The following is a 25,141-nucleotide window of genomic DNA, read 5'->3' as shown; positions in this document are numbered from 1 at the left end:
GTCCTGGCGCCAGTCTCAATGGGAGCTTCCTGCTAATGCATATCCTGGGAGACAGCTGGTGATGGCTCAAGTACTTGGGTCCCTGCCACATATGTAGAAGATCCTAATTGAATCTATGGTTCCTGGTCAGGCACTGGGAATTGGAACAGCAGGTGAGAGATCTCTTGCCCTACATTCTCCACTCCATCTCTCTGATTTTCAAATAAATGATTTTTTTTTAAAAAGTAAAAATAGGCAAAAAATATACTAATACTAAAAAGAGACTGGGGAGCAAAACCTCACATTTAATGTATTCTACATATGAATATTTTACCCTACTAAATAAATTGGTAGGTAATATCGTGGCTATGCTCTTACCTTAAATGACATGTCAATTTGATTTTTGATATTCTGAATAATAAAGGCCTCTACACCCGAATGATTACTGGTATTCAATAAGCACCTTAAAAGCAAAATCACAAAACACGAAATTACTCTAGGCTATATTACAATTACTCTGCATACATTTGCAGTAATTGAACACAGCAAGAATAAGCATCAGTCTAACAACCTAAAAAACTACCCAAATTGTTCCTTGTAAAAGCAGACTTGTGCTGGCTAGATTAATTAAGCAAAGAAAGGAAATTCAGTATGACCAGCTCAAGAAAGGAGGAGAATCCTTGGTCAAGATACAGAAAGAAAGCAGGAAAGCCAGTGTAAGGACTAGTTACTGAGATTTCACAAACCTGCTCTGACTGGTAATTGAAATGAAGGTCGGATCAAGAGTGCTAGTATTAGCTCGTCCCAAAGAAGATTCTGTAGCACTTCACCACTATCAAAATCTGTTTTTAACTCATTTTTATTACCTAGAATGGGGCCGACAAACTTAGGTCTGCAGGTCAAATCTAGCCTCCTGTCTGTTTTTGACAACAGTTTTACTGGAACACAATAATTTCTAATACAAAGACAAAGCTGAGCAACTGGAATACACTGTGAGGCCCATAACACCTATCTTCACTATTTGGCCCTATACAGGGAATTTAAATCTTTAACTTAGAAAACTGTTACGATCTTTTCTGCCACAAACAGCACTATTTGACAGCTCTAATATCAACTTAAAATGAATGGCCTGTCAGTTATAACTCCAGAGCCATTAATTTCAACAGTGAACAATGGAAATCATTACATATGTAAAGTTCTAGCAGGAGTATTATCAATCTCAGTTTAATCTTTTTTTTTTAATTTAAGAATACATAAACCTTTAGGTTTTAAATATTTCAATTAATTGAAATATACATTATTCTTATAATAGCTACACACATATGTATTTAAACCCCTTCTCTACCTATCTCAGGTAAGAGAACTTATTACAATGAGGTTTCCAATTACAGCTGAATTACACATAAGACATACTGAAATACCACACGCTAGAATAATTACAGGCTAACTTGCCTTTCAATCAACCACACACTTAGCAACTACCCTTGCTTGATACATACCTAAATAATGTATATTTGCCTTGTGAATCCAACTTGTTAATATATAGCTGAAGCATAGCTAAACCCTTTTTCCTCTAAAATGGAACAAATAATATTGTTAACATAAAATGAAAAAAATATTTTAAAATATTGTTACTTATCAAAATTTCTCACTGTAACCAATTATTACTTACATACCAATGTCTCAATAGGGCAAAGTGTCATTACTTTGACTAAACCCTGGAAACAAAAAAAATTTTTAATTCAGATACAACAAACAAGCATATTATAAATACTGGGTACTAAAAATTTAAAGAATTGTAGGAAGGAAAGTTAAAAGTGGAAGTAAATTTGTTTTTCCCTGAGCCTTTCATTCCACCATTCCAAGTCTACCACACGGCTAACTATAATCAATTTTGTAAGTAACAGTGTTATATTACAAAGTGTGATTTTAAAAGTGAATGATATTTTTAATTGTTTATTGTTTAGAGTGGTAAGAACATGAAATCAAACACAGAAATGCAATCCACTCATTAAAAATCAACAACCTTAACACATGAAGGGGATCTTCAAAGAATCATATAAAATACATATCATATAAAATACATAAGATTCATATAAAATGCATACAATAAAACCATGATAGATTTCAAACATTTTGCACCAAATAAAAGTATCTTTTAATTCCATTTTTCCATGAATTTTCTGAAATATCGCTGTATTAACAAAAGTCAGCCATGTTATTCCATTTAATTATGAAATGTCTATACTCATAGCTAAAGACCTACTTGGATATCATAACAAAGAGTACTAGGCAAAATTAACCACAGGAGGGAACAAAATGTGGATTAGCCTTTTCAGTAAAAGGTCAGTGTAGACTCCTAAAGATGGAGTTCTGAGAATCTGAGTTATGAGAAAAATAAAGGAGTTTCTTTAACTAAGCTTCTCACAGAAAGTGTGTAAGAATAAGGTTATCCTTTTCCACTGGAGGCTATGCTACTAATTGTGGTAGTCACTCATGGCAAAATTTAATTTAAATTTAAAATTCAACTCCTCATCACACTAGCCACACATTCCAAGTGTTCAAAGCAGCTAATGGCTTTCACACTATATAGCACAGATAACAGAACACGTCCATCATCACACAGCGTTCCACTGAATTGCACTGCATGAGCGCTTTCAAAGGACATAAACAGAAGAAAATGGAAGCAGGATCAGAAAACACCTTTACTTTACTGAAGTTCAAAATAGGATGCGTTAAAATTAGAGTATCTTTTGTTGTGGTGCTTTTACCTGAGGTACAGTAAGAAAACTCTTGATTTCCAAGTACTGATAAAGGAGACTGTTGTCCTCTATTCTTAACAAGCCATTCTCCAGCAATTCCTACAGATTAAAATTATGAAGATACACACATGGTGAAATCAGCAGCTATAATTGTTGACACGACTATGTATTTAAATTACAATGAGAATAAAGACATCTTACCAATCCTTTGGAGAAAACAGACTCTTCTGTTCTGGAAGAGAAGGTTAAAATATATCAACATGATTTTATAAATTGGTTTAGAACAATTCTTCACTTTAGGAAAAATAAATAATTGAAATGTAAAGATTTTTTTATTTATTTATTTTTTTTTTTTTGACAGGCAGAGTGGACAGTGAGAGAGAGAGAGAGACAGAGAGAAAGGTCTTCCTTTGCCGTTGGTTCACCCTCCAATGGCCGCTGTGGCCGGCGCACCGCGCTGATCCGATGGCAGGAGCCAGGAGCCAGGTGCTTTTCCTGGTCTCCCATGGGGTGCAGGGCCCAAGCACCTGGGCCATCCTCCACTGCACTCCCTGGCCACAGCAGAGAGCTGGCCTGGAAGAGGGGCAACCGGGACAGAATCCGGCGCCCCGACCAGGACTAGAACCCGGTGTGCCGGCGCCGCTAGGCAGAGGATTAGCCTAGTGAGCCGCGGCGCCGGCCTGAAATGTAAAGATTTTTAAAATACACATTAAGAACTTCTCTTCAAGATTTTGCCAAAATTCTTAATCCACTTTGATCTTTTCATTTAGCTACTGACATCCAAAGGAGATCAAAATTAGCCTGCTCAGAGTTTATTTCCTGATGACAAATCAACAGATTTGCAAAAGCTAGTGTTAACAATACTTTGTGGTCAGCATTGTGGTGTAGTGGGTAAAGCAGCTGCCTGTAGTGCTGGCATCCCATGTGGGTGCTGGGTCGAGTCCTGGCTGCTCCATTTCTGATTCAGCTCTCTGCTACGGCCTGGGAAAGCAGTGGAAGGTGCTCCAGGTCCTTGGGCTCCTGCACCCGCATCGGAGACCCAGAAGTTCCTGGCTCCTGACTTTGGATCAGTGCAGCTCCAGCCACTGCGGACACCTGGGGAGTGAACCAGCGGATGAAGACCTCTCTCTCTCTCTCTCTCTCTCTCTCTCTCTGCCTTTCAAATCAATAAATCAATCTTTAAACAAAAAATACTTTATATTCCACTTGACCGTTATGTAAAATCTTTTCAGTTTTTTTAACCCACTGTGCCACAGCATCGGCCCCTCAGTTCTTTTTATACAAAAAAGAATTAAATGCTTTTCACTTATGATGATACTTTTTTTGAAAAAGTTCTAATCATTCTTAACTAAATAATATCTGTGGCAAAAACTATCTCAGGCTCCAGGCTCTTATTCTAATCACACAAGAAATTAAAAGTGTTTTTAGTTCAATGACTAAACAATTTGAAAAGCTCAGGAGTGTAGCACTTACATTCAACACAATATATATTCTCTGTATGAGTAAGAGACTATGTGAAATGAATATAAAATCATTAAGGCCTACACAACAAAGCAAATTCACAGCATTAATAACTACTCTGGGGTGGCGCTGTGGCACAGCGGGTTAACACCTTGACTTGAAGCATTAGCATCCCATGTGAGTGCCGGTTCGAGACCTGGCTGCTCCTCTTCCATTCCAGCTCTCTGTTATGGCCTGGGAAAGCAGTAGAAGATGGCCCAAGTCCTTGGGTCCCTGTACCTGCATGGGAGACCCGGAGGAAGCTCCTGGCTCCTGGCTTCGGATCGGCGCAGCTCCGGCTATTGTGGCCAATTAGGGAGTGAACCAGTGGATGGAAGACCTCCCCGCCCCCCTCTGCCTCTCCTCTCTCTGTGTAACTCTTTCAAATACATAAATAAATCTTTAAAACAAAACAAAACAAAACAACTACTTGTGTCAGGAAACCCATGGAGATTGAAATTCCTGCCTTGTAGGCTGAGGCTTTGGACATCTGCCATGTTACAAATCTTCCTTCAATGGGAAGAGAACTCTGAGAGATGTCTTTAGTATCCCTGGAGTACAGTACTGCAAGGCACTGACTGGTCCCAGAGATAATTTCAACATGGTATAGTGTAAGAAAAGTATTGAATTTTGCAAAATTCTTACATTTCTGTCTGGAGAAATTAAGTTTATTTGCTACCTTGCAATTTTTTTTTAAAGAAAAAGTCCTGCCTTTTTTTTTTTTTTTTTTTTTTTAAGATTCATTTATTTGAAAGGTAGAGAGAGAGAGATCTTCCATTCACTGGTTCACTGCCCAAAAGGCCACCAGGGCTGGGCCAAGCTAAAGCCAGGAGTAACAAACTCAAGTCTCTGGGCCCCTGTACCCACATGGAGACCTGGAAGAAGCTCCTGGCTCCTGGCTTCAGCCTGGCCCAGCTCTGGCCGTTGTGGCCATTTGGGGAGTGAACCAGTGGATAGAAGATTTCTCTCATTCTCTCTCTCCTTCTCTCCCTGTATCTCTGCCTTTCAAATAAAAAAAAAATTGTCTATTTTTGTTTTTATTGCTTGAGCCTTTGTGATCCTATCTAAAAAACTGTTGCCTATACCATTCTAAGATGCCATCTAAATTATCTTACCTTTGCAAAAAGACTTCAATATGCCCCATATTAAACTGCAAAAGGTACGATGGACTAAAAGAGAAAAAAAAGAGTAAATATAATATATAAACACTAAAATTTTTATACTGCTATGAGAGTATGTTCATGGAAAATGGAACTACAAGGTAAATTCATTTTGGCACCAGAAAATCCATGCGTAGGTTTTTGTCCTAATACACATTTTCCATGAATTTTCTGAAGAGCCTTACATATACTATGGTTAGCTAAACTGTGTCCCCCTGCAAAAAGCTATGTTGGGAGTCCTAACTCTAGTACCTCTTACTCGATTTTGGCGATAGTGTTTTTTTTTTTTTTTTTTTTTTTTTTAACAGAAGTAACCATGTTAAAGTGAGTTCACTGAGCCCTAATCCAGGGTGATGGCGTCCTGATTCACAGGAGGAATGTGGACAGAGAGACATCTAGACAGGGAGACTGCCATGTGAACACAAAGAGGACAGGATAATGCATCTGCAGCCAGAGAGCTTTCAAGATTGTAAGCAAACCACCAGGAACTAAGGAAGAGACATGAGTCTCCTTCATAGCCCTCAGAAGCAACGACCCCTTTAATAAGACACCCTGATCTCAGACTTCTAGCTCCAGAACTATGATAGGTTTCTGTGATTTCACAAGCCAGTGTGAGGCACTTTGTTACGGCAGCCCTAGCAAACTAAGAGGCATACACTGGTTATTTCGGTGGTAGGTTGATGAGTATACATAGACTCTGGAATCAGATACAATTGTACTGGAATTTCTACCTATACCTTTAATCAGTTGTATAATCTTGGGTGCTACCTTGTCTGCTACTTCTATGTTTAAATTGAGATAATGGTTTCTTTCACACAAGGTTATTGCAAAGATGAGATAGTGTACTAGCATAACGTTTCATGCATGGTGAACATGCAAAGAGCAGCCATTTTGTAATATTTATCTATACCCCTAAGTATATTCATATATAAACATAAATGTATATGAATACACCCAATGCCTAAGACTATCAAAATCCATCACAGACTTTAAAGTCAGAAGTTGTTACATTAAAAAATTATACATTTATTTGAAAAATAATTTTGATAAACTTCATGGGGGAAGGACAAGATCAAGGTAATTACAATGGGAGAATTCAACCGAAATTGGGTACCGAGAGAAGGCTTTACTCAGAAAGTGACACTGAGGTGGCTCTAAGCAAAGGTGCAGGAAAGTTTGACACATCTGTGTAAGAAAACCAAAGCTCTGTGCTATCAGAACACGGCAAACAAGAGCGCCGGCTACAGGAGATGAAACAGAGCATTCGGGCAGCGAACGGATGGTGCAGAAGCTTGACTCTGGAGTCACAAGGAGGCATTCAGACTTTGTTCTTAGAGCAGTACAAAACTGCTGAAGGGTTTCCAATGCATTTTACTCTGTAGTGCGTTCAGAACAGGCTGGATTAAAAGGGAATGAGAATGGATATATAAATACCTTCTTAGGATTACAGTCGTAATCCAGTGAAGAGATGACACCCAAGAGTGCTTAGCTAGTTCCCTCTCTTTTAGCCCGGGGTGGCCCCCCAGTCTTCAAAGTCATGCCTGGTTTAACGCTTTCTGCCTCTTGTCTTGTGCCAGTCCCCTGCCCCTCTTGTCTTCATCATCCCCTTACATAGACTTCAACACCATCCTGTTTCACGGATTCCTACTGCCTTTAGTAGATTATAACCAGTATCACTTAGAAAAACAGCCTTTTAACTGTATTTTTAAGTATATATTAATATGCATATATTGAATGCAGAAAATTGAGAGTCTAATGATATTTCTTTTAGAATATATAAATAGCTTTCTGCTTGCGGACGCCGCCGAGGAAGCATCGTCGAGTTCTCTCTTCCCACCGCCGTCATGTCGAAGTCAGAGTCGCCCAAGGAGCCCGAGCAGCTGCGGCAGTCTTCATCGGAGGGCTGAGCTTTGAGACGACCGATGAGAGCTTGAGGAGCCATTTTGAGCAATGGGGCACGCTCACGGACTGCGTGGTAATGAGAGACCCGAACACCAAGCGCTCCAGGGGCTTTGGGTTTGTCACCTACGCCACCGTGGAGGAGGTGGATGCGGCCATGAACGCAAGGCCACACAAAGTGGATGGAAGAGTTGTGGAACCAAAGAGGGCTGTGTCGAGAGAAGATTCCCAAAGACCAGGTGCCCACCTCACTGTGAAAAAGATCTTCGTGGGTGGCATTAAAGAAGACACTGAAGAGCATCACCTCCGAGATTACTTTGAGCAGTACGGGAAAATCGAGGTGATTGAGATCATGACTGATCGAGGCAGTGGCAAGAAGAGGGGCTTTGCTTTTGTGACCTTCGACGACCATGACTCCGTGGATAAGATTGTCATTCAGAAATACCACACTGTGAACGGCCACAACTGTGAAGTGAGGAAGGCCCTGTCGAAGCAGGAGATGGCCAGCGCTTCGTCCACCCCGAGAGGTCGAAGTGGTTCTGGAAACTTTGGTGGTGGTCGTGGAGGTGGTTTTGGTGGCAATGACAACTTTGGTCGTGGAGGAAACTTCAGTGGTCGTGGTGGCTTCGGCGGCAGCCGTGGTGGAGGTGGTTATGGTGGCAGTGGGGATGGTTACAATGGATTTGGTAATGACGGAAGCAATTTTGGAGGCAGCGGAGGCTACAATGATTTTGGCAATTACAACAATCAATCTTCAAATTTTGGACCCATGAAGGGAGGAAATTTTGGAGGCAGAAGCTCTGGCCCCTATGGTGGTGGCGGCCAATATTTTGCCAAACCACGAAATCAAGGTGGCTATGGTGGTTCTAGCAGCAGCAGCAGCTATGGCAGTGGCAGAAGGTTTTAATAACTGCCAGGAAACAAAGCTTAGCAGGAGAGGAGAGCCAGAGAAGTGACAGGGAAGCTACAGGTTACAACAGATTTGTGAACTCAGCCAAGCACAGTGGTGGCAGGGCCTAGCTGCTACAAAGAAGACATGTTTTAGACAATACTCATGTGTATGGGCAAAAAAACTCGAGGACTGTATTTGTGACTAATTGTATAACAGGTTATTTTAGTTTCTGTTCTGTGGAAAGTGTAAAGCATTCCAACAAAGGGTTTTAATGTAGTTTTTTCTTTTTTTTTCTTTTGCACCCATGCTGTTGATTGCTAAATGTAATAGTCTGATCGACGCTGAATAAATGTGTCTTTAAAAAAAAAAAAAAAAGAATATATAAATAAACCAAACACTCTTACCTTAAGACCATTGGAAGCTGATCAATACTGATGCCCTGTACAAATACTAGATAGGCCAGTGAAGCCATAGAGTCTGCTAACTGTTTATCTTCTTCTTCCTCAAATTCAAGGTAATTCCAAGTCTTCTTTTTCCTTCCATGATTAAAAATCATTTTGGGGAAAGGGTGTCCAATTGCTGATAAAAACCCCTGTGAAACAGATACAAAAGGACAACAGCAGACAGACTCTAAGTGCCCCAGCCACAACCACAACCACATCCCCGTATATCCCCTCCCCTGAGGGTCCCAACCTTCAAGACTTGTCAGAATTCAGCAAGAAGTCACCCAAATGATCAGGAAGGGTTTTTTATTTTTTAAAGATATATTTATTTATTTGAAAGCCAGAGTTACACAGGGAGAGGAGAGGCAGAGAGAGGGAGAGGTCTTCCATCCGCTGGTTCACTCCCCAGTTGGCTGCAATGGCCGGAGCTGCGCTGATCCAAAGCCAGAAGCCAGGAGCTTCTTCCAGGTCTCCCATGTGGGTGCAGGGGCCCAAGGACTTGGGCCATCTTCTACTGCTTTCCCAGGCCATAGCAGAGAGCTGGATCGGAAAAGGAGCAGCCGGGACTAGAACCGGCGCCCATATGGGATGCTGGTGCTTCAGGCCAGGGCGTGTTACCACTGTGCCACAGTGCCCCCCTCCTCCTTTTTTTTTTTTAATATTTATTTATTTGGAAGACAAGAGCAACAGACAGAGGTAGAGATAGAAAGGAAACTTTCCATTTGCTGGTTTATCCCCCAACTGCCCACAATAGCCAGTTCTGGGCCAGGCTAAAGCCAGGGGCCAGGAACTCTTCTCACACATGAGTGGCAGGGGCCTAAGTACTTGGGCCTTGATCTGGTACTTCCCCAAGCACATAGAAGATGGATCAAAAGTGGAATTAGCAAGGACATGAACTGGCACTCCATATGGGATGCTAGCATTGCAAGTGTAGCTTGTCGCACTCACTGTGCACAACGCTGGCTTGTGTGATGTAGGTAGGGCCTGTAATCAGCTGGTTTGAGTTATTCAGAACCAAGACTGTCCTGGGAAGGCCTGACCTAATTGAGCAGGTTTTTAAAGAGGTACAGGCCTTCCCTCTGAGGCAGAAACTCTCCCTTGCTGCCTTTCAACAACCGAGTCACCACGTCATGAGCCAGCTGCATGGCCAGGGTGTCCACAGAGCCTCCAGAAGCTCTGGTCCCTGGCTGGAGTTGGGGGCCATACTGTGGCATAGCGGGTAAAGTTACCACCTACAGTGCCCGCATCCCACATGGGTGCCGGTTCAAGTCCCAGCTGCTCCATTTCCAATCCAGCTCTCTGCTATGGCCTGGGAAAGCAGTAGAAGATGGCCCAAGTCCTTGGGTCCCTGCACCCACATCAGAGACCCAGAGGAAGCTCTTGGCTCCTGGCTTCAGATTGGTGCAGCTCTGGCCATTGTGGCCATCTGGCGAGCGAACCAGCAGACAGAAAACCTCTCTCTCTGCCTCTGCCTTTCTGTAACTCTGTCTTTCAAATAAATAAATAAATCTTGAAGGAAAGGAAGGAAGGAAGGAGGGAAGCGAGCAAATGGGGGCCTCAGTTCTCGAGCCTGAGGTGATGAACCGTGCCAACACCTTGGGGAACAAGAAGATGTGAGCACATGTGAGCTTATCTTTTCAGTTAAGCTTCTGCTGACACTGCAGGAACAATTAATGACTGGCGATAGCCTTAAGAACACCCTGAACAGAGGATCCAACTAAGTGAAGACCAGACTCCTGAGCCACGGGAACTGTGATTTTAAAAAGTGCCTTGTGGGGCTGGCGCTGTGCGAGTACACCTGCCGCCCGCAGTGCCGGCATCCCATCTAGGTGCTGCTTCAAGTCCCGGCTGCTCCATTTCTGATCCAGCTCTCTGCTGTGGCCTGGGAAAACAGTAGATGGGCCAAGTGCTTGGGCCCCTGCACCTGTATGGGAGACCTGGAAAAACTCCTGGCTCCTGGCTTTGGATTAACACAGTTCAGCCTCTTTGTAACTCTGCCTTTCAAATAAATAAATAAAATCTTAAAAAAAAAAGTATGTTGTTTTACTGCTACATTCATAGGAACTTCTTACACAGCAGAAGAAAACTAGTATAGAAGACAACCGCAAAATCATATTTTACGTAAGAATTTAAATGTCAGATGGTTTTCTAAATCAATTCAGCACCAGCTGGTAGCTAAATGACTGCTGGATAGAGGGCTCTGAAGTAAACAAAAGGAATCATTTTGTATTTCTTTTAAGATTTTATTTATTTCAGAGCAAAAGTCAGAGAGAGGGAGAAGCAGAGAGAGAGGTCTTCCATCCGCTGGTTCACTCCTCAAATGGCCCCAACAGACGGAGCTGGGCCAATCCAAAGCCTGGAGCCAGGAGCTTCTTCTGGGTCTCCCAAGCGGGTGCAGGGGTCCAAGCACTTTGGCCATCTTCCACTGCTTTCCCAGGCCAGAGCAGAGAGCTGGACCGGAAGAGCAGCAACTATGACACGAACTGGTGCCATATGGGATGCCAGTGCCGCATGCAGAGGCTTAGCCTACTACATCATAGCACCGGCCCCATCATTTTGTATTAAAAAACAATTTTTCTGAACTGCTTCAGGCATAGAAAATAGAAAAGCGGGTACCAGGAGATGAAGAGAAGGGAGATTGGGAAGTTAGTATTTATGGGAACAGTTTCAAGTGGGCAGACAAAAACACCCTGCACATGGAGGGCCGTGATGACTGCGAAACAACATGGACATACTTACTACCACCCAACTGTGTGCTTGCAAAGTTAAAACGTTACATTTTAAGGTATGTACTTTCTACCACCATTTCTTTACAAAGTGCTTCTGAGGTAGGAGAGAGCAATCTCAACGCGTGAGACACAGAAGTATCATGGAATGAGAGTAAGCCACCCGCTCAGCCAGATGACCACTCCTCTCAGGACAGCGCTCCTGGCCACTTCTGCCTCCCCCGAGAGCGGCTGCAGGAACCTGCTCGGCAGCAGGGCCTGAGGAGACAAAATGCTCTTCTATCTCTAATTCCACATGATCAGATAGTGTTGTATGACAACAGGGAGGCACTTTTGTTGTTGTTTGTTCTGTTGAAACAGATTTTGAGTTTTGACTCCACCACTCACTAGCTGTGTGACACTGGGTAACTTGCCTACCCTCTCTGAGCCTCAGGTTCCTTACTGAAAAATAATATAATACCTATGTGCCATAAGAAATGTTAAGGAAGTTAAAGTCTCGGAGCCTGCATTGTGGGGTAGCAAGTTAAGTCTCTGCCTCCCATGTGAGCGCTGGTTCATGTTCTGGCTGCTCCACTTCCGATCCAGTTCCCTGCTAATGTGCCTTGGAAAGCAGCAGAAGATGGCCCAAGTGCTTGGGCCCCTGCACTCACATGGGAGACACAGAAGAAACTCCAGGCTCCTGGCTTTGGCTTGGCTCACCCTTGGCCATTGCAGCCATTTGGGGAGTAAACCAGTAGATAGAAGATCTGTTTCTCCTCTCCACCTCTGCCTTTCAAATTGATTTCTTTTTAATTTTTTAACAGAAAGTTAAAGTCACAACAAAAACTACCATATAGAAGTTAAAAAGGAATGAATGATAAAAATAGCTAAGCCAGAATGAATAATGACCTTCTACATAATTACTCTTTTTTTTTTTTTTTCGATATATCCGTTAGACTTTGCAGAGAAATACAAAGTCAAATAAGACCTTCCTGGCCTTCAGCGAGTTAAAATCTACTGATCCCAGATGGTTTCATTAGTCATTTCAGAGCACAAAAAGGAACCAAGAAAAACATCCTCAATCACAAGAGACTGCTATTCAGCTACCAGATGCTAAATATATGCTGCTGTACCAATTTTCAAAACCATGCACTCATTATAGCTGCAAGACAAAAAGCTTACTGCACTCAGAACCCAAATGTCCTCTTAATCATAAAGCCCCATTTCTTCATTCAGCCAGTGCTATGTGTGTTTTTTCAGAGCAAGGTAGCCTTCAAAAAAAATCACCACATGTAACTAGATTTTACAGTGAGTGCTGCCTGAATATCAGGGGTTCAACCCACACCCGAAGCAGAACGTCCACATCTACCCACACACCACTCAGCTGCACCTGCCGCTGCTCCGTTTCTCAATCCTCACGGCGGTCTCTGTCCTTTCGGGAGTGTTCCTTTGCTGTACCCTCTGGCGCATTCAAGCAGTTCTTTACCAACATGACTTGTGTTAAAACAGAATGGCCGAGGCCAGTCAATCCCAACCACACTACACTTAGCAGTATTTCTGCAGCACAGAATGCAAATCCTCTCTTCTTCCGCCTGATCTTACGTCTACTTCTTGACTGCTTACGCTTCCTTACTGCTGGCTCCTTCTACTAAGGCTCCTTCTGAGGTCTCAGGACCACTCTCCTACACTCATCACCGCTTCTGCTGTCATGAATTTATCTGCCTTCTGGTGAGAGCTACTCATTCTCTCCTACTCTTTTCACTGCAGGGCCAGGAAGGGGGAAGAAGGGTTTGGAGGTACCAGCGGAAGCTTAGTATTACCTTGGCCCTTTCTTAACAGTTTGGCAAAAGCACATTTTCCTTTGAGGCAGACGCCACACTGTCCTTCTTCTCTGCTGCGTATTGACCTCTAGTCATTTCCCCACATTCTCTGAACACTTTGGCACCCACTCACTGTCTCTCTACTCAACACCTGCTATGATCCTGGGAAAACTGATTGTGTTTGTAGACAACTCCCCCAAAAAGCAAGCCTCATAGTTCTTGATTTCTAAATTCTATTGACTTTTACTTCCAAACCATTTCAGCACCTAATCTCATTCTGGATCTCTGTCAACATTTGGAGGTATTCCATTAGATATCTTAAACTCCAATATCCCAATTTCTGACCACAATCTGTTTTTTATCCCATCTCTCCTACCAGTCTGCTTTTTTACCTCTGATTCCTCTAGTCCTGTGATTCCTTCATTTCAACTTATCTGTCCCCTCCAACCTGGATCCCACATTATCGATCATTCGAACTATTGATATTCTATAGCTGGATTTACCAATAAAATGCCAGTCTAAAAATAACTGCAACTCACCTCATCTATTTCTACTCCCAGGCAGCTGAGAACTGCTGCAGAAGATGGCACGAAAATACAAGCTGTTTTCAATACAGTGTGGTCTCCAACTAACACTTGAGCCTTCCACTATCTCTTTTCTTTTCCCTCAGTATTCCAAACCTTTAACCAGCTTCCTGAAGTCCCTCACTCAATCCTAATCTCTACCCCCTTGCTCTCTGGAGATTATTTCTTGTTCATCTAGAAATCTGAGTCCAGTGAGTCTGATTCCCCTCAGTTATATCCCACTCCTGTTACACAATACTTGACATGCATACCCACTCTGACCTCCTCTCCAGGAGTCCTCCTATAACTTTGGTCCTCTGCCCAGCTGCATGCTCCAACTTAAGCCATAAGACTTTAATTATCCCATAAACATTTCTCTTTTCCCCTCTAATGGTTTGTATCTAATGGTTTGTTCCAGCTGCTCCACTGCCAATCCAGACCCCTACTAATGTGCCTGGGAAAGCAGCAGAAGATGGCCCAAGTGCTTGGGCCCCAGTACCTATGTGGGAGACCCAGAAGCTCTTGGCTCCTGGCTTCAGATCAGCCCATCTTGGGCTGTTGCAGTCATTTGAGTGAACCAGTGGATGCAAGATTCTCTCTCTCACTCTTTCAAATAAATAAATAGATCTTTTTTTTAAGTGATGAATCTAAAACAGTTTGATTAAATCACTCCCAGGTTTAACAGCTTTTAAATAGTTTCTGAATTTCATGGCCATCTCTCAAAACGGAGTACACATACCATACACAGCAGTGTCTCTGAGACGCCGGGCTGCCCTGAGTAGTGCAATCATACTGTGCTCTCGCACCGGGACGCTGTGGCGCTCTTGGGAAACTCCTTCACCTCTCCTGTCTTTTCATTGCTCAGCTTCTCCACCAGCACCTTTAACATCAGCATTAACCCTATTAAACTAGGGATCCCTATTCATAACGGTCACCAGGTCACCTCTCATTCTCAGAATTTACTTCCCATAAAATTCTGGCTCTTTTCCCAAACCTCCTTACACCACACAAACCCTTCAATCACGGCCTTTGGACTTCACATTCATCAGAAAAATCCATTCAGCTTTAAATAATTTCTTACCTATTTTGTTCTCCAGAAAGTTCTGGTTCTCTTCTGAAAATTTTCCCTGGATACCCCACAAAGGGTTGCTATTTTTTTTTCATCTATACCCATTGTAACACTGAGCCTGCTGTTTCTAGATTACTCTCCTCCCTACTCCCTAAAATCCTTCCACTTTGAAACTCATTCTTTGTGACTTCACTACCTCTACATCTCCTTGTTGTAGTCATTATCCCCAAGTCTAAGAGCTTTTCTAATATTACTCTTATCATAACTCTGTGGGGGCTTAAATGGATAATCAGCCATCTTCTAATCTTCATTTTTGCTAGTCCAATGATTGTAACTTTTATCTTCTCTCTTAGAACACCCACTCCTATGGTCATACCCCAGACATTCATATTAATAATCACAACTTTTCCATTCTACTTTCTAGCACCCTATTCTGTAAACCTATTTTTCAGCTTATTCGTCTTAGTATCCTAATTCCAACAACCATACCAAGATGTACAACCTAGTGATCCCATCATCTTTTCATTGTCCCACACATTTATTATGTACTTCCCAACTTACATTCTACCAACCATCATTAAAGTCACCCCTTTGCATATATGCTCAATTTCTTGCCCTTCTCTTGCTTTTGAGAATGCATCTAGTTTTCAAAACCCCAATCTAATTCAATGCAGCTTTCCTCCAATGCTACACTTACACTTGTGCAGCCTAACATGGCTAAAAAAAAAAAAAAAAAACACACATAGCCACAATGACTGCTCTTTTTTGAAATTCATAACCACCAATGCCAAGTACATATATTTCTGTACTTCAGATTACTTTGCTAACAGAATACCAGCACAATTTAAAATTCTCTTTACAAAAAATTTTATTTACTTGTGAGCCAGATACAGAGGGAGACAGACAAAGAAATACAGAGATGGGGTGGCACTGTGGCACAGCAGGTGAAGCACCATCTGCAGCACTGGTTTACGTGTCCTGGCTGCTCCAATTCCTATCCAGCTCCCTGCTAATGTGCCTGGGAAAGCAGCAGAAGACATCCCTACTACCCATACGGGAGACCCACATGAAGCGCCTGACTCCTGGCTTTGTCCTGGCCCCAGGCCTGACCACTGTGGCCACTGGGGGAATAAATCAATGGATGGAAGCGCTCTCTCTCTCCTCTGTCTTTGTAACTCTGCCTTTCAAATAAATAAGTACAATTTTTAAAAAACAAAACAGAAAAAAACAGAGAGGCAGAGAGAGGGGTGTGGCAGTAGGGGTGGGGCTGTTCCCACCCACTAGTTTACTCTGCAAATGCCTGCCAATAGTTGGGGGCAAAAGTGGGAGTTGGGAACTCAATCCAAGTCTCCCACATCACTGGTAGGAACCCAATTACCTTAGCCATCAACACTGCTCCCCAAGGGTCTGTATTAGCAGGAATCTAGAGTCAAGAGTCAGAAGTAAGAGCCAAGAATTGAACCTAGGCAATACAACATAAAATACAGGCCAAATACCACCGCTAAAATGTTTAATACAGAAAGGCAAACTTCAGGCCTGTGTTGTGGCATAGTAGGTTAAGTCTATGCCTGCACCGGTATGAAACATGGGTGCTGTTCGAGTCCTGGCTATGCAACTTCTGATCCAGCTCTCTGCTATGGTCTGGGAAAGCAGCGGAGGATAGCCCATATGCTTGGGCCCCTTCACCCACATGAGAGGCCTAGAAGAAGCTCCTGGTTCCTGCCTTCAGACTGGCCCAACTCTGTCATTTGTGACTATTTGGGGAGTGAACCAGTGGATGGAAGACCTCTCAGTCTCTGTCTCTCCCTCTCTCTGCATCTCTGCCTTTCAAATAAAATAAATAAATCTCTTTTTTAATAAAAAAGGCAAATTGCTTCTAAAATAAGATTTATATATGTCTATAAGCTCTTGGAAATATTTGAGCCTTAAAAAGGAATTTTAGGGACACAGAAAGCCCACTTTACATTCCTTTAAGAAATTCCTTTAAGGAATTTAAAGGAAATAAAGAAGAATTTAGTTACAAGAAAAATTTAGTTACAAGGACACTACTTACCACAGACATAAGAGCTAAAACAAGAGAGAAAGCTGCAAATGACTGATAATAATGAAAAATTATAAACAATCCAAATGTTGAACTATATGGCCCAATTTAAATATATTATGCCAAATCCAGACCATACAATACTATTAAGCCAACAAACGCTCACAATGCACTGTTAAAGAAAGGTGATTTTGAAAGAGTACAACATGACACACTCTTTAAAAAGTTTATATACAAGTGCACTTCACAACACAAAGTAAATGATTTTGAAAAAACTACATGAATTTCAAAATTTTTTGCATCAAAATAATTTTTTTTTTTTTTTTTTTTTTTTTTTTTTTTTGACAGGCAGAGTGGACAGTGAGAGAGAGACAGAGAGAAAGGTCTTCCTTTTTGCCGTTGGTTCACCCTCCAATGGCCGCCGCGGCCGGCGCGCTGCGGCCGGCGCACCGCGCTGATCCGATGGCAGGAGCCAGGAGCCAGGTGCTTTTCCTGGTCTCCCATGGGGTGCAGGGCCCAAGCACCTGGGCCATCCTCCACTGCACTCCCTGGCCACAGCAGAAGGCTGGCCTGGAAGAGGGGCAACCGGGACAGAATCCGGCGCCCCGACCGGGACTAGAACCCGGTGTGCCGGCGCCGCTAGGCGGAGGATTAGCCTAGTGAGCCGCGGCGCCGGCCTCAAAATAATTTTTAATTCCATTTCCATGAACTTTTTATGTACTCATATACATATGTATGTACACATTTTCCTGTCTGTGAGTACACCAGCAGAAAAAGTCTAGAAGGTGTTAACAGTATTTGTCTTTGGATAATGAAGTTATTGTCATTTTATTTGCCATCTTTTCACCTGTGTTCTACAGAAAATACATATTGCTTTATTAATGAAGGTATCAACTTACATGTCCACTTGCAGCAGCACCAAAGAATATAGCAGGGTAATATAGTGTAACAGATTCTATCACAAATTGAATTAGCTGTACTTACTATTATTTCAGCTGCAAAAAACTTTAAAGGATCATTTTCACCTTCTTCAGATTGTTCGAGGAATTGTGCTGTCAGCAAAGGGCATTTCAAGCTTTTCAAACAACTAGAGCATAAGAAATAGGTAACTATGAAATCAACCCTTCCCAAATGTAAAATGCCTAGTTAAAATCTAAATTAAGTTTACAGGAAAAATAACCTAAGCACTGCTATGGTTTGAATATCTGTCGCCTCTAAAACTCAAGTTGAAACTCAACTGACACTCTAAGAATATTCAGAAAGGGGACCGTGGACAGGAGAGTAGGTGAGGCCTCCACCCTTATGAGTGGGATTAATGTTGTTTTAAAACAGCGAGCTTGGCCCCATTTTGCCTCTCTGCCCTTCTGCCACATGATGAAACAAGACTTTCAACAAATGCTAGTGTCTGGATCTTGGGCTTCTCATCCTCCAGGAGTATGAGTGAATAAATTTCTGTTCATTATGAATTATCCAATCTTAGGCATCCTTTTATAGCAGCACAAACTAGAATAAGTACCAATAACTTAACAGCTTAGAAATCTGGTGATATAACGTCTTATGGGGAAGACATTAGAACATCGTGTTAGATTCAATATGTTGAAATCCACTTTATGTTTGGACTGTTCAATGAATTCTCATGCTTGTCTGAGGAACCAGTGCCAGTCCAGGGAGTAGTTTTCATTAGTGCAAGAAAACTCAAGTCAATATGGCAATTTTTCAAATAAACCTGCACGTATGAATTTGGACCAGCCATGTTGAACAGTGTATGTTCAATCCCTGGTGCCCCTGGAATGCATGCTAATGGCTGGGCCTTCTGCTGTTCTTGTAGTCAAGCTGGATGTTCAAGTGTATAGTGGTCCTTTTGCTGTTTTCCAAGGGAGAATAAAAACACAATTACCCCACAGAAGGGGCAGATTCCTGAGCTGCAATATCTATTCCCCCCACTTTCATTGTGTACTCTGATGAGTAAGGGCAAAACACAGAATATAAAGTTAAATGAATGGATTAGGGCTTCGTAAGTTTTAAAAATATGAATGTCTCATCAAATGTCCATGCTAGTTATATCAACTGAACCACATATTCTTAAAAAATTCAAAATCTGAAACTAGATTTATATTTACATGACAAACAAGGCAAACAAACATAAAATAACTGAACTACCCATTTCTAAAATACACTGTGAGATGTTCTTAAAATATACTTACAATTTCAGTAATTCATCCTTTAACTTTTCATTTTCCACTGAGTTCTCTTTGGCATCAATGACTTCTTCCACAAATGGCTTAGTAAACCCTATCAAGGCCTTGCAACATTGACAGAGGCCATAGTCATCTGTCTGTATTTGTTCTTTTGAGTATGGAACCGGAAGAAGAGATAGTTGACTCCAAAGGGTAGACAATGCTAATCCAACGGAATATGCTTTGTTGTTAGGGAGTTTCTGAATCACTGAAACAGAGACCAAGATGCTACTTGAGGTAACCTTGAGTACAATAAACACGAGATAAGTTCAACAGAGCGGCGGCGTTATGGCACAGCAGGTTAAGCTGCTGCCTTCTGACATCCCATATGGGCACAGGTTTGTGTCCTGACTGCTCTACCTCTACCCAGCTCCTGCTTATGTGCCTGGTAAAAGCAGCAGAAGACACCCATTTGGGAGACTCACATGAAGCTTCTGGCTCCTGGCTGTGGCCTAGCCCAGCCCCAGGCTGTTGTAGCCATTTAGGGAATGAAACAGTAACTTTGCCTTTCAAATAAATAAATAAATATTTTTAATTAAAAAAAGAAAAGAAGTTCAGTAGGTAGAGTTACCAAGCACTCTTTCCCCCTCACATTTAAACAAATCTGAAATCGAGATGACATATCATAGCTTAAGGGACAGCGTTATTTCCTTCTTAGTGGCGTGTACATTAATGGAGCATCTTATAATCAGGGCCTTTTACAAAACATGCCATTAAATCTTTAGGTACATTTGTCACAGGTTACACAGTTATATAAAAACACATTCCTTCCATATTTTTGGTGGTTATAAGCATACCATATGTGTGTCTGATAAATTATAAAGCACCATACAAATGGGAGGTGGTAGTATTAGAGTTTTATCTAGAAGACTGAACCTTTCAAGTGGTACAAAACTTGTGGCCATTCATATTTAAAATGAATTTATTTTAATTTCTGATTCTGAGTCTCTCTGTCAGAGTAAAATGTATGTATTTCCTTTTAAAAAATTTTAAAAAAATTCTTTAGCTTTTTTTTTTTCTAAAGATTTATTTATTTCAAATGTAGAGTTACAGAGAGAGAGGACAGAGACAGCTAGCATTTCCACCTGCTGGTTAACTCCTCAAATAGCCATAAAAGTCAGGGGTGGGCCAGACTGAAGCCAGGAGCTTCATATGGGTCTCCTATTGGGTGTCAGGAGCCCAGGCACTTGTGTCATCTGCTGTCTTCCAGGTGCTTTAATAGAGAGCTTTATCAGAATTTTTTTTTTTGACATTTATTTATTTATTTGAAAGGCAGAGAGAGAGAGAAATTGAGAGATCCTCAATCCACTGGTTCACTCCCCAAATGGCTACATTGGCCAAGGCTAGGCCAGGCTGAAGCCAGTAGCCAAGAGGTTCATCCAGGTTACCCACATGGGTGCAGGGGTCAAGGACTTGGGCCATCTTCAGCTGCTTTCCCAGGACATTAGCAGGGAGCTGGATCAGAAGTGGAGTAGTCAGGACTCGATGGATGCCAGTGCTACAGGCTGTGGCTTAACCAGAACGCCAGGCCCTCTAATACTTTTTAACCAAGATCCAAGACTGCCACCATGCTATCCAACTGAGTACTAGACACCACAGAAGTTATAATTTAAATATGCTTAGAGGAAAAATTCTAGATACAAGTTGTAGATAGGAAGGATAGGGGAAACGCTAGAGGTTCCACCACAGCACATGAAAGCTAGTATGATAGTCAACAAAATATTTACTGGGTATCCATACTGTGCCAGAAACACAGCAACAGGATTCAAACTGACATTGCTATTACCAGCTTAAACACAATTCTCAATAATTCATCATAAATTTTACTTTGGTGTACTGTTGACATTTTAGGGTAAATATCAAGGCACTCACACAATTAAAACAAGAAATACTTTGATATCAAAATGTTCATTACCTGTTTGCAATGGCTGAAGTAAAAGAAGAATAATTTGGGATATCTGTTTTCCAGAGGGTTCTTCGATCAATTCAAGCAAACCCAACAATAATTCCTTTGGATTACATAACTATAAAAATATTCACAATTGAACCTGTTTAATACAAGTTGTATTTAAAGCCACATGATTACTATTTTAAGAAGGCATATACTGAGATAATATAATTATTTTTGCTTAAAACATCTTACACAATTGTCAAAAGGAAATATTAGAGAACTAGGGGAGGAAGAGTCTGGTCCGAGCTCAGGCTTGCCATGACCTTCACCGCTCACTCTGAAGGCTGCGCTAGATCCCAGGGCTTCCTACCCCATGCTGCCCGGCTACTTAAGACTTGTCCAGACTCTCTCCTGTGCTTCCTGAACAGATACAACTTTGCATTACTTTTTCCACTGGCCACATCTTATCACTTCACTTGTTTTTTAAAAAAACTTATTCAACATACAGAGGTCCCATCTGCTGGCTCACTCTCCAAATGCCTACAATATCCCTAACTGGGGCCAAAGCAGGGAGCCAGGAAGTGAATCCAGGCCTCCCAGGGGGGTGGCAGAAACCCAATCACTTAAGCTAGCAGCACTGTCTTGCATGACCTACCTAAGCAGTAAGCTGGAGTCAGCAGCAGAGCTAGGTATGTAACCCACGTACTCTGACCTGGGATGTGGGTGTCTTACTTGCTAGGCCAAATGCCTGCCCTTTGTCTTGTTTTTTAAACTTCTAGATGAAGTTCCCTGTTTTAAGTATACATTTGCATTTATCTGCACTGATCTCTAAGAGGTTTCCAATAATATCCCTTTTCTTCAGATTTATATTTCTAAGCCATCATATACTGACTTACAACTCTACTAGTCTTTTATCAATGATCTCTCTCTAAGGTTGTCAGTAGAACCTTGTGTATTACTTCCTATTTACAGTTCCACTGTGACTGTATTCTAGGTTTTTCATATTCTTTCAGGGAAGATACCAGAGGCAAGAGCAATGACATTTGATTCTAATTCCAATGTGGCCAAAAGATCAGCATAGCCTTGAACTACTTCACTAAACCTTGAATTCACCATTTATACCACATGGGTACTTGCTAAAATATAGCTTCTCAGATCTCTCCCTGGAGAGTCTGAATCAGTGGGGCTAAAAAGAGGTTAGAGAATTCTTATACCCGGGAAATTCAGGAAATCCTGAATTTCTGCTCATCCAATTAATCAGATGGAGCTTTTCTCCAGAATCCTTTGCTGCATGTATTTTCATGAAGCGAAAATTTTCTTACCTAACAAGTATTAAACATTAAAGGGAATTATAAGATTCTGCTGTGTTTTATAAGATCTCAGTTTTGTTAACTTACCTTTACCAATAAATCAAGCATCTGATAATAATCTTTTCTTTTATCATCTTCTTTATCATTCCATAAAAGGCATCGAACAACAGGTCCCACAAGATTCCAGCCCATAGTCTTAAAGATGACCTGTAAAAACATTTTTGGAGTAAGCAAACACTGCCATCTACAGGACTCTGGTAGTATGCTTCCTAACTTGGAGAAGGTGAGAATTTTCTCAAGCAGAAAAGATGAGGCCAACAAGGTCGACATTTTACCAGTGACTCTGCAGGGCTGGCTGTTACCAGATATCAGTACTTTAAAACAGTTTTTTAATATATTCATTGAGCAAAGGAAAAAGAGTCTACTTTTTTATCAGGTACCTTGACCTTGCCAGGATTTAAATAGTTCCAATAATTATTATTTTTTATAGTTTTAAACTTTAAAAAATAAATTTAAAAAATAAATAACTTCTCTATTTCCAAAAAGAGAAATAATTTGCTTAAGATGAGCAATGACTTAATTTCCACAAGGAATTTTGTTCCCATATATAAAGGAAATCCAGTCAATTCCTTACAGAATTTCTAAACATAATCATTTGTAACTTACATAAAAAGAAAGGATGTAACTTCATTAATATTTCAAAATGCTTATCACAGAAAGTTTATTATACAGTTATACACATTCCTTATCAAAACCACTGGTTTTCAAAATTTAAGTATTATACTCCACGTCTCCAGCCTGCTTTGTACTTCAATTCATCAGCATTTACCAAGTATACACTATATAGTATGGGTGACAAAGGTTAGGAACCCATCAGATAAGATTTCTACCCTCATGGAGTACATTTCTAGGCTCAGTATTTGAAAATGAAACAAAAATGTGCAGGCGCTACAGCACAGCAGATTAAGATGATGTTTGGGATGCCCAAGTCCCTTATCCAAGTGCTGGTTCAAGCTTACTCCACATACTGATCTAGCTTCCTGCTAATGCATCCTGGGAAACAGATAATGACTCAAGTTCTAAAGTTCCTAACCATTCCTGCTGGAAACCTGGATGGAGTGCTGGGCCCCTAGCGTCAGCCTGGCCATATCCTAGCTATTGCAGGCATTTGGGGAGTCAATCAGCAGATGGAAGATCTCAGTTTCTCCTTCCCTGTCATTCTGGCTTTCAAATATAAGTAAATAAATCTCTAAAAATAGAAAATAAACCATTTCTAAAAACAGACGTAGGAAGATGATGGAATGGCATACTCAATACTTCTTCCTGACTCCAGTGTTGTAAGATAATGAAAGTCAGTGCAGGTTTAACAAGAGAATAGTTATCTCCATTTGCAGAAAGCAGGAGAGACATCCCAGAATCCAAGTTAAGACTTTTTGGAGATACAGAGAAATCAGTGAGGCAATGCTAAGTGGAAAATTCACTGAATACTCTGAAACAGGCTTAACATGTTCCACAGAACCATCGTGGAGAACGTTTTGTGAAACAGAGTTCACAAAAGAGAAAATACTATCTGTTCACATCTTTGCTCACTTACCAGCCAGTTATTTCAGTGTTCGTCTTAGCAATCTGCATGTGCTACCTACACGTCAATGTTATCTCTTTATGACAAAAACCTGTTAGGGTTTTTGGTTGGCCTTGCTTTTTATTATTGATTGCTAGAGCAGGTCAACCAGAGCACTGTTTGGATAAATACAGGGAGCTCCCATCCTTTGACTCACTTCCCGTTTGCCAACAACAGTTGGAGGGACTGAAGCCAGGGGCCAAGAACTCAATTCACAAATCTCTTATGAGTGGCAGGAACCCAGAAAAGTGAGCCATCACTGCCACTTCCCAGGGTACACATCACCATTAAGCTGCAATCAGAAGCTACACACGGTGGGGCCGGCGCCGAGGCTCACTTGGTTAATCCTCCGCCTGCGGCGCCAGCATCCCATATGGGCGCCCGGTCCTAGTCCCAGTTGCTCCTCTTCCAGTCCAGAAGAGGACTGCTGTGGCCCGGGAAAGCAGTGGAGGATGGCCCAGGTGCTTGGGCCGCTACATCCACATGGGAGACCAGGAAGAAGCACCTGGCTCATGGCTTCAGATCGGCGCAGTGCTGGCCATGGCGGCCACTTTGGGGGGGAACCAACGAAAGGAAGACCTTTCTCTCTGTCTCTTTCTCTAACTCTGCCTGTCAAATTAAAACAAACAAACAAACAAAAAAAACCCAAACAAACAAAAAAGAAGCTACACATGGAAATTGAACCCAACTCCTGCAGGGTGGGATGCAAGCACGAGGCCTAACACTCACCCTGTCATCTTTTTTTTTTTTTTTAAGATTTATTTTATTTATTTGAAAGACAGTTACAGAGAGAGGTAGAACAGAGAGAGAGGTCTTCCATCTGCTGGTTCATTCCCCAGATGGCCGCAACTGCCGGAGCTGCGCCAATCCGAAGCCAGGAGCCAGGAGCTTCTTCCGGGTCTCCCATGTGGGTGCAGGGACCCAAGGACTGACTTGGGCCATCTTCTCTTGCTTTCCCAGGCCATAGTAGAGAGCTGGATAGGAAGAGCAGTCGGGACTAGAACTGGCGCCCATATGGGATGCTGGCGCTTCAGGCCAGGGCTTTAACCCGCTGTGCCACAGTGCCGGCCCCCACCCTGTCATTTTTCATATGACCACATGTAATGATTTTTCCTTTAGTTCCTCTTCTACTACTTTTAGGTCCAAGGTGGGTTTCCCTTCTACATATTTATAAACACTCTTTAAAATTTTTTTAAAATGTGTATCTCTTATTCATTAAAATTTATGTTGAATATGACACAAAATGAAG

At 41.8% G+C, this 25,141-nt stretch overlaps 1 protein-coding gene and 1 pseudogene across 18 annotated transcripts in view; one reads left to right on the top strand and one right to left on the bottom strand.

Annotated features, from left to right (window-relative positions):
* Window positions 1-25,141, bottom strand: part of GLMN (glomulin, FKBP associated protein) — a 39,338-nt gene that overhangs the window by 8,158 nt on the left and 6,039 nt on the right. For 3 of the 18 annotated variants that reach the window (XM_089300355.1, XM_051857517.3, XM_089300356.1), the window contains exons 4-15: window positions 22,359-22,478; window positions 20,986-21,094; window positions 19,038-19,278; window positions 17,818-17,920; window positions 16,171-16,215; window positions 8,597-8,784; window positions 5,357-5,410; window positions 2,943-2,973; window positions 2,751-2,840; window positions 1,656-1,697; window positions 1,479-1,552; window positions 358-442 (exon numbers count right to left, since the gene is read on the bottom strand). In XM_089300355.1, the coding sequence (XP_089156481.1) occupies window positions 358-442; window positions 1,479-1,552; window positions 1,656-1,697; window positions 2,751-2,840; window positions 2,943-2,973; window positions 5,357-5,410; window positions 8,597-8,784; window positions 16,171-16,215; window positions 17,818-17,920; window positions 19,038-19,278; window positions 20,986-21,094; window positions 22,359-22,478 (1,182 nt within the window). The other 15 variants (XM_089300357.1, XM_051857520.3, XM_089300358.1 and 12 more) reach the window with 11 other exon arrangements.
* Window positions 7,198-8,357, top strand: LOC149125618 (heterogeneous nuclear ribonucleoprotein A1-like; annotated as a pseudogene).

The sequence above is a fragment of the Oryctolagus cuniculus genome, chromosome 7 (assembly GCF_051225735.1).
Source record: "Oryctolagus cuniculus isolate XC-2025 breed Fujian yellow rabbit chromosome 7, ASM5122573v1, whole genome shotgun sequence".
Lineage (NCBI taxonomy): Eukaryota > Metazoa > Chordata > Mammalia > Lagomorpha > Leporidae > Oryctolagus > Oryctolagus cuniculus.
Note: the sequence above shows the minus strand (reverse complement) of the source record. Positions and strands in the feature narration are given on the sequence as shown.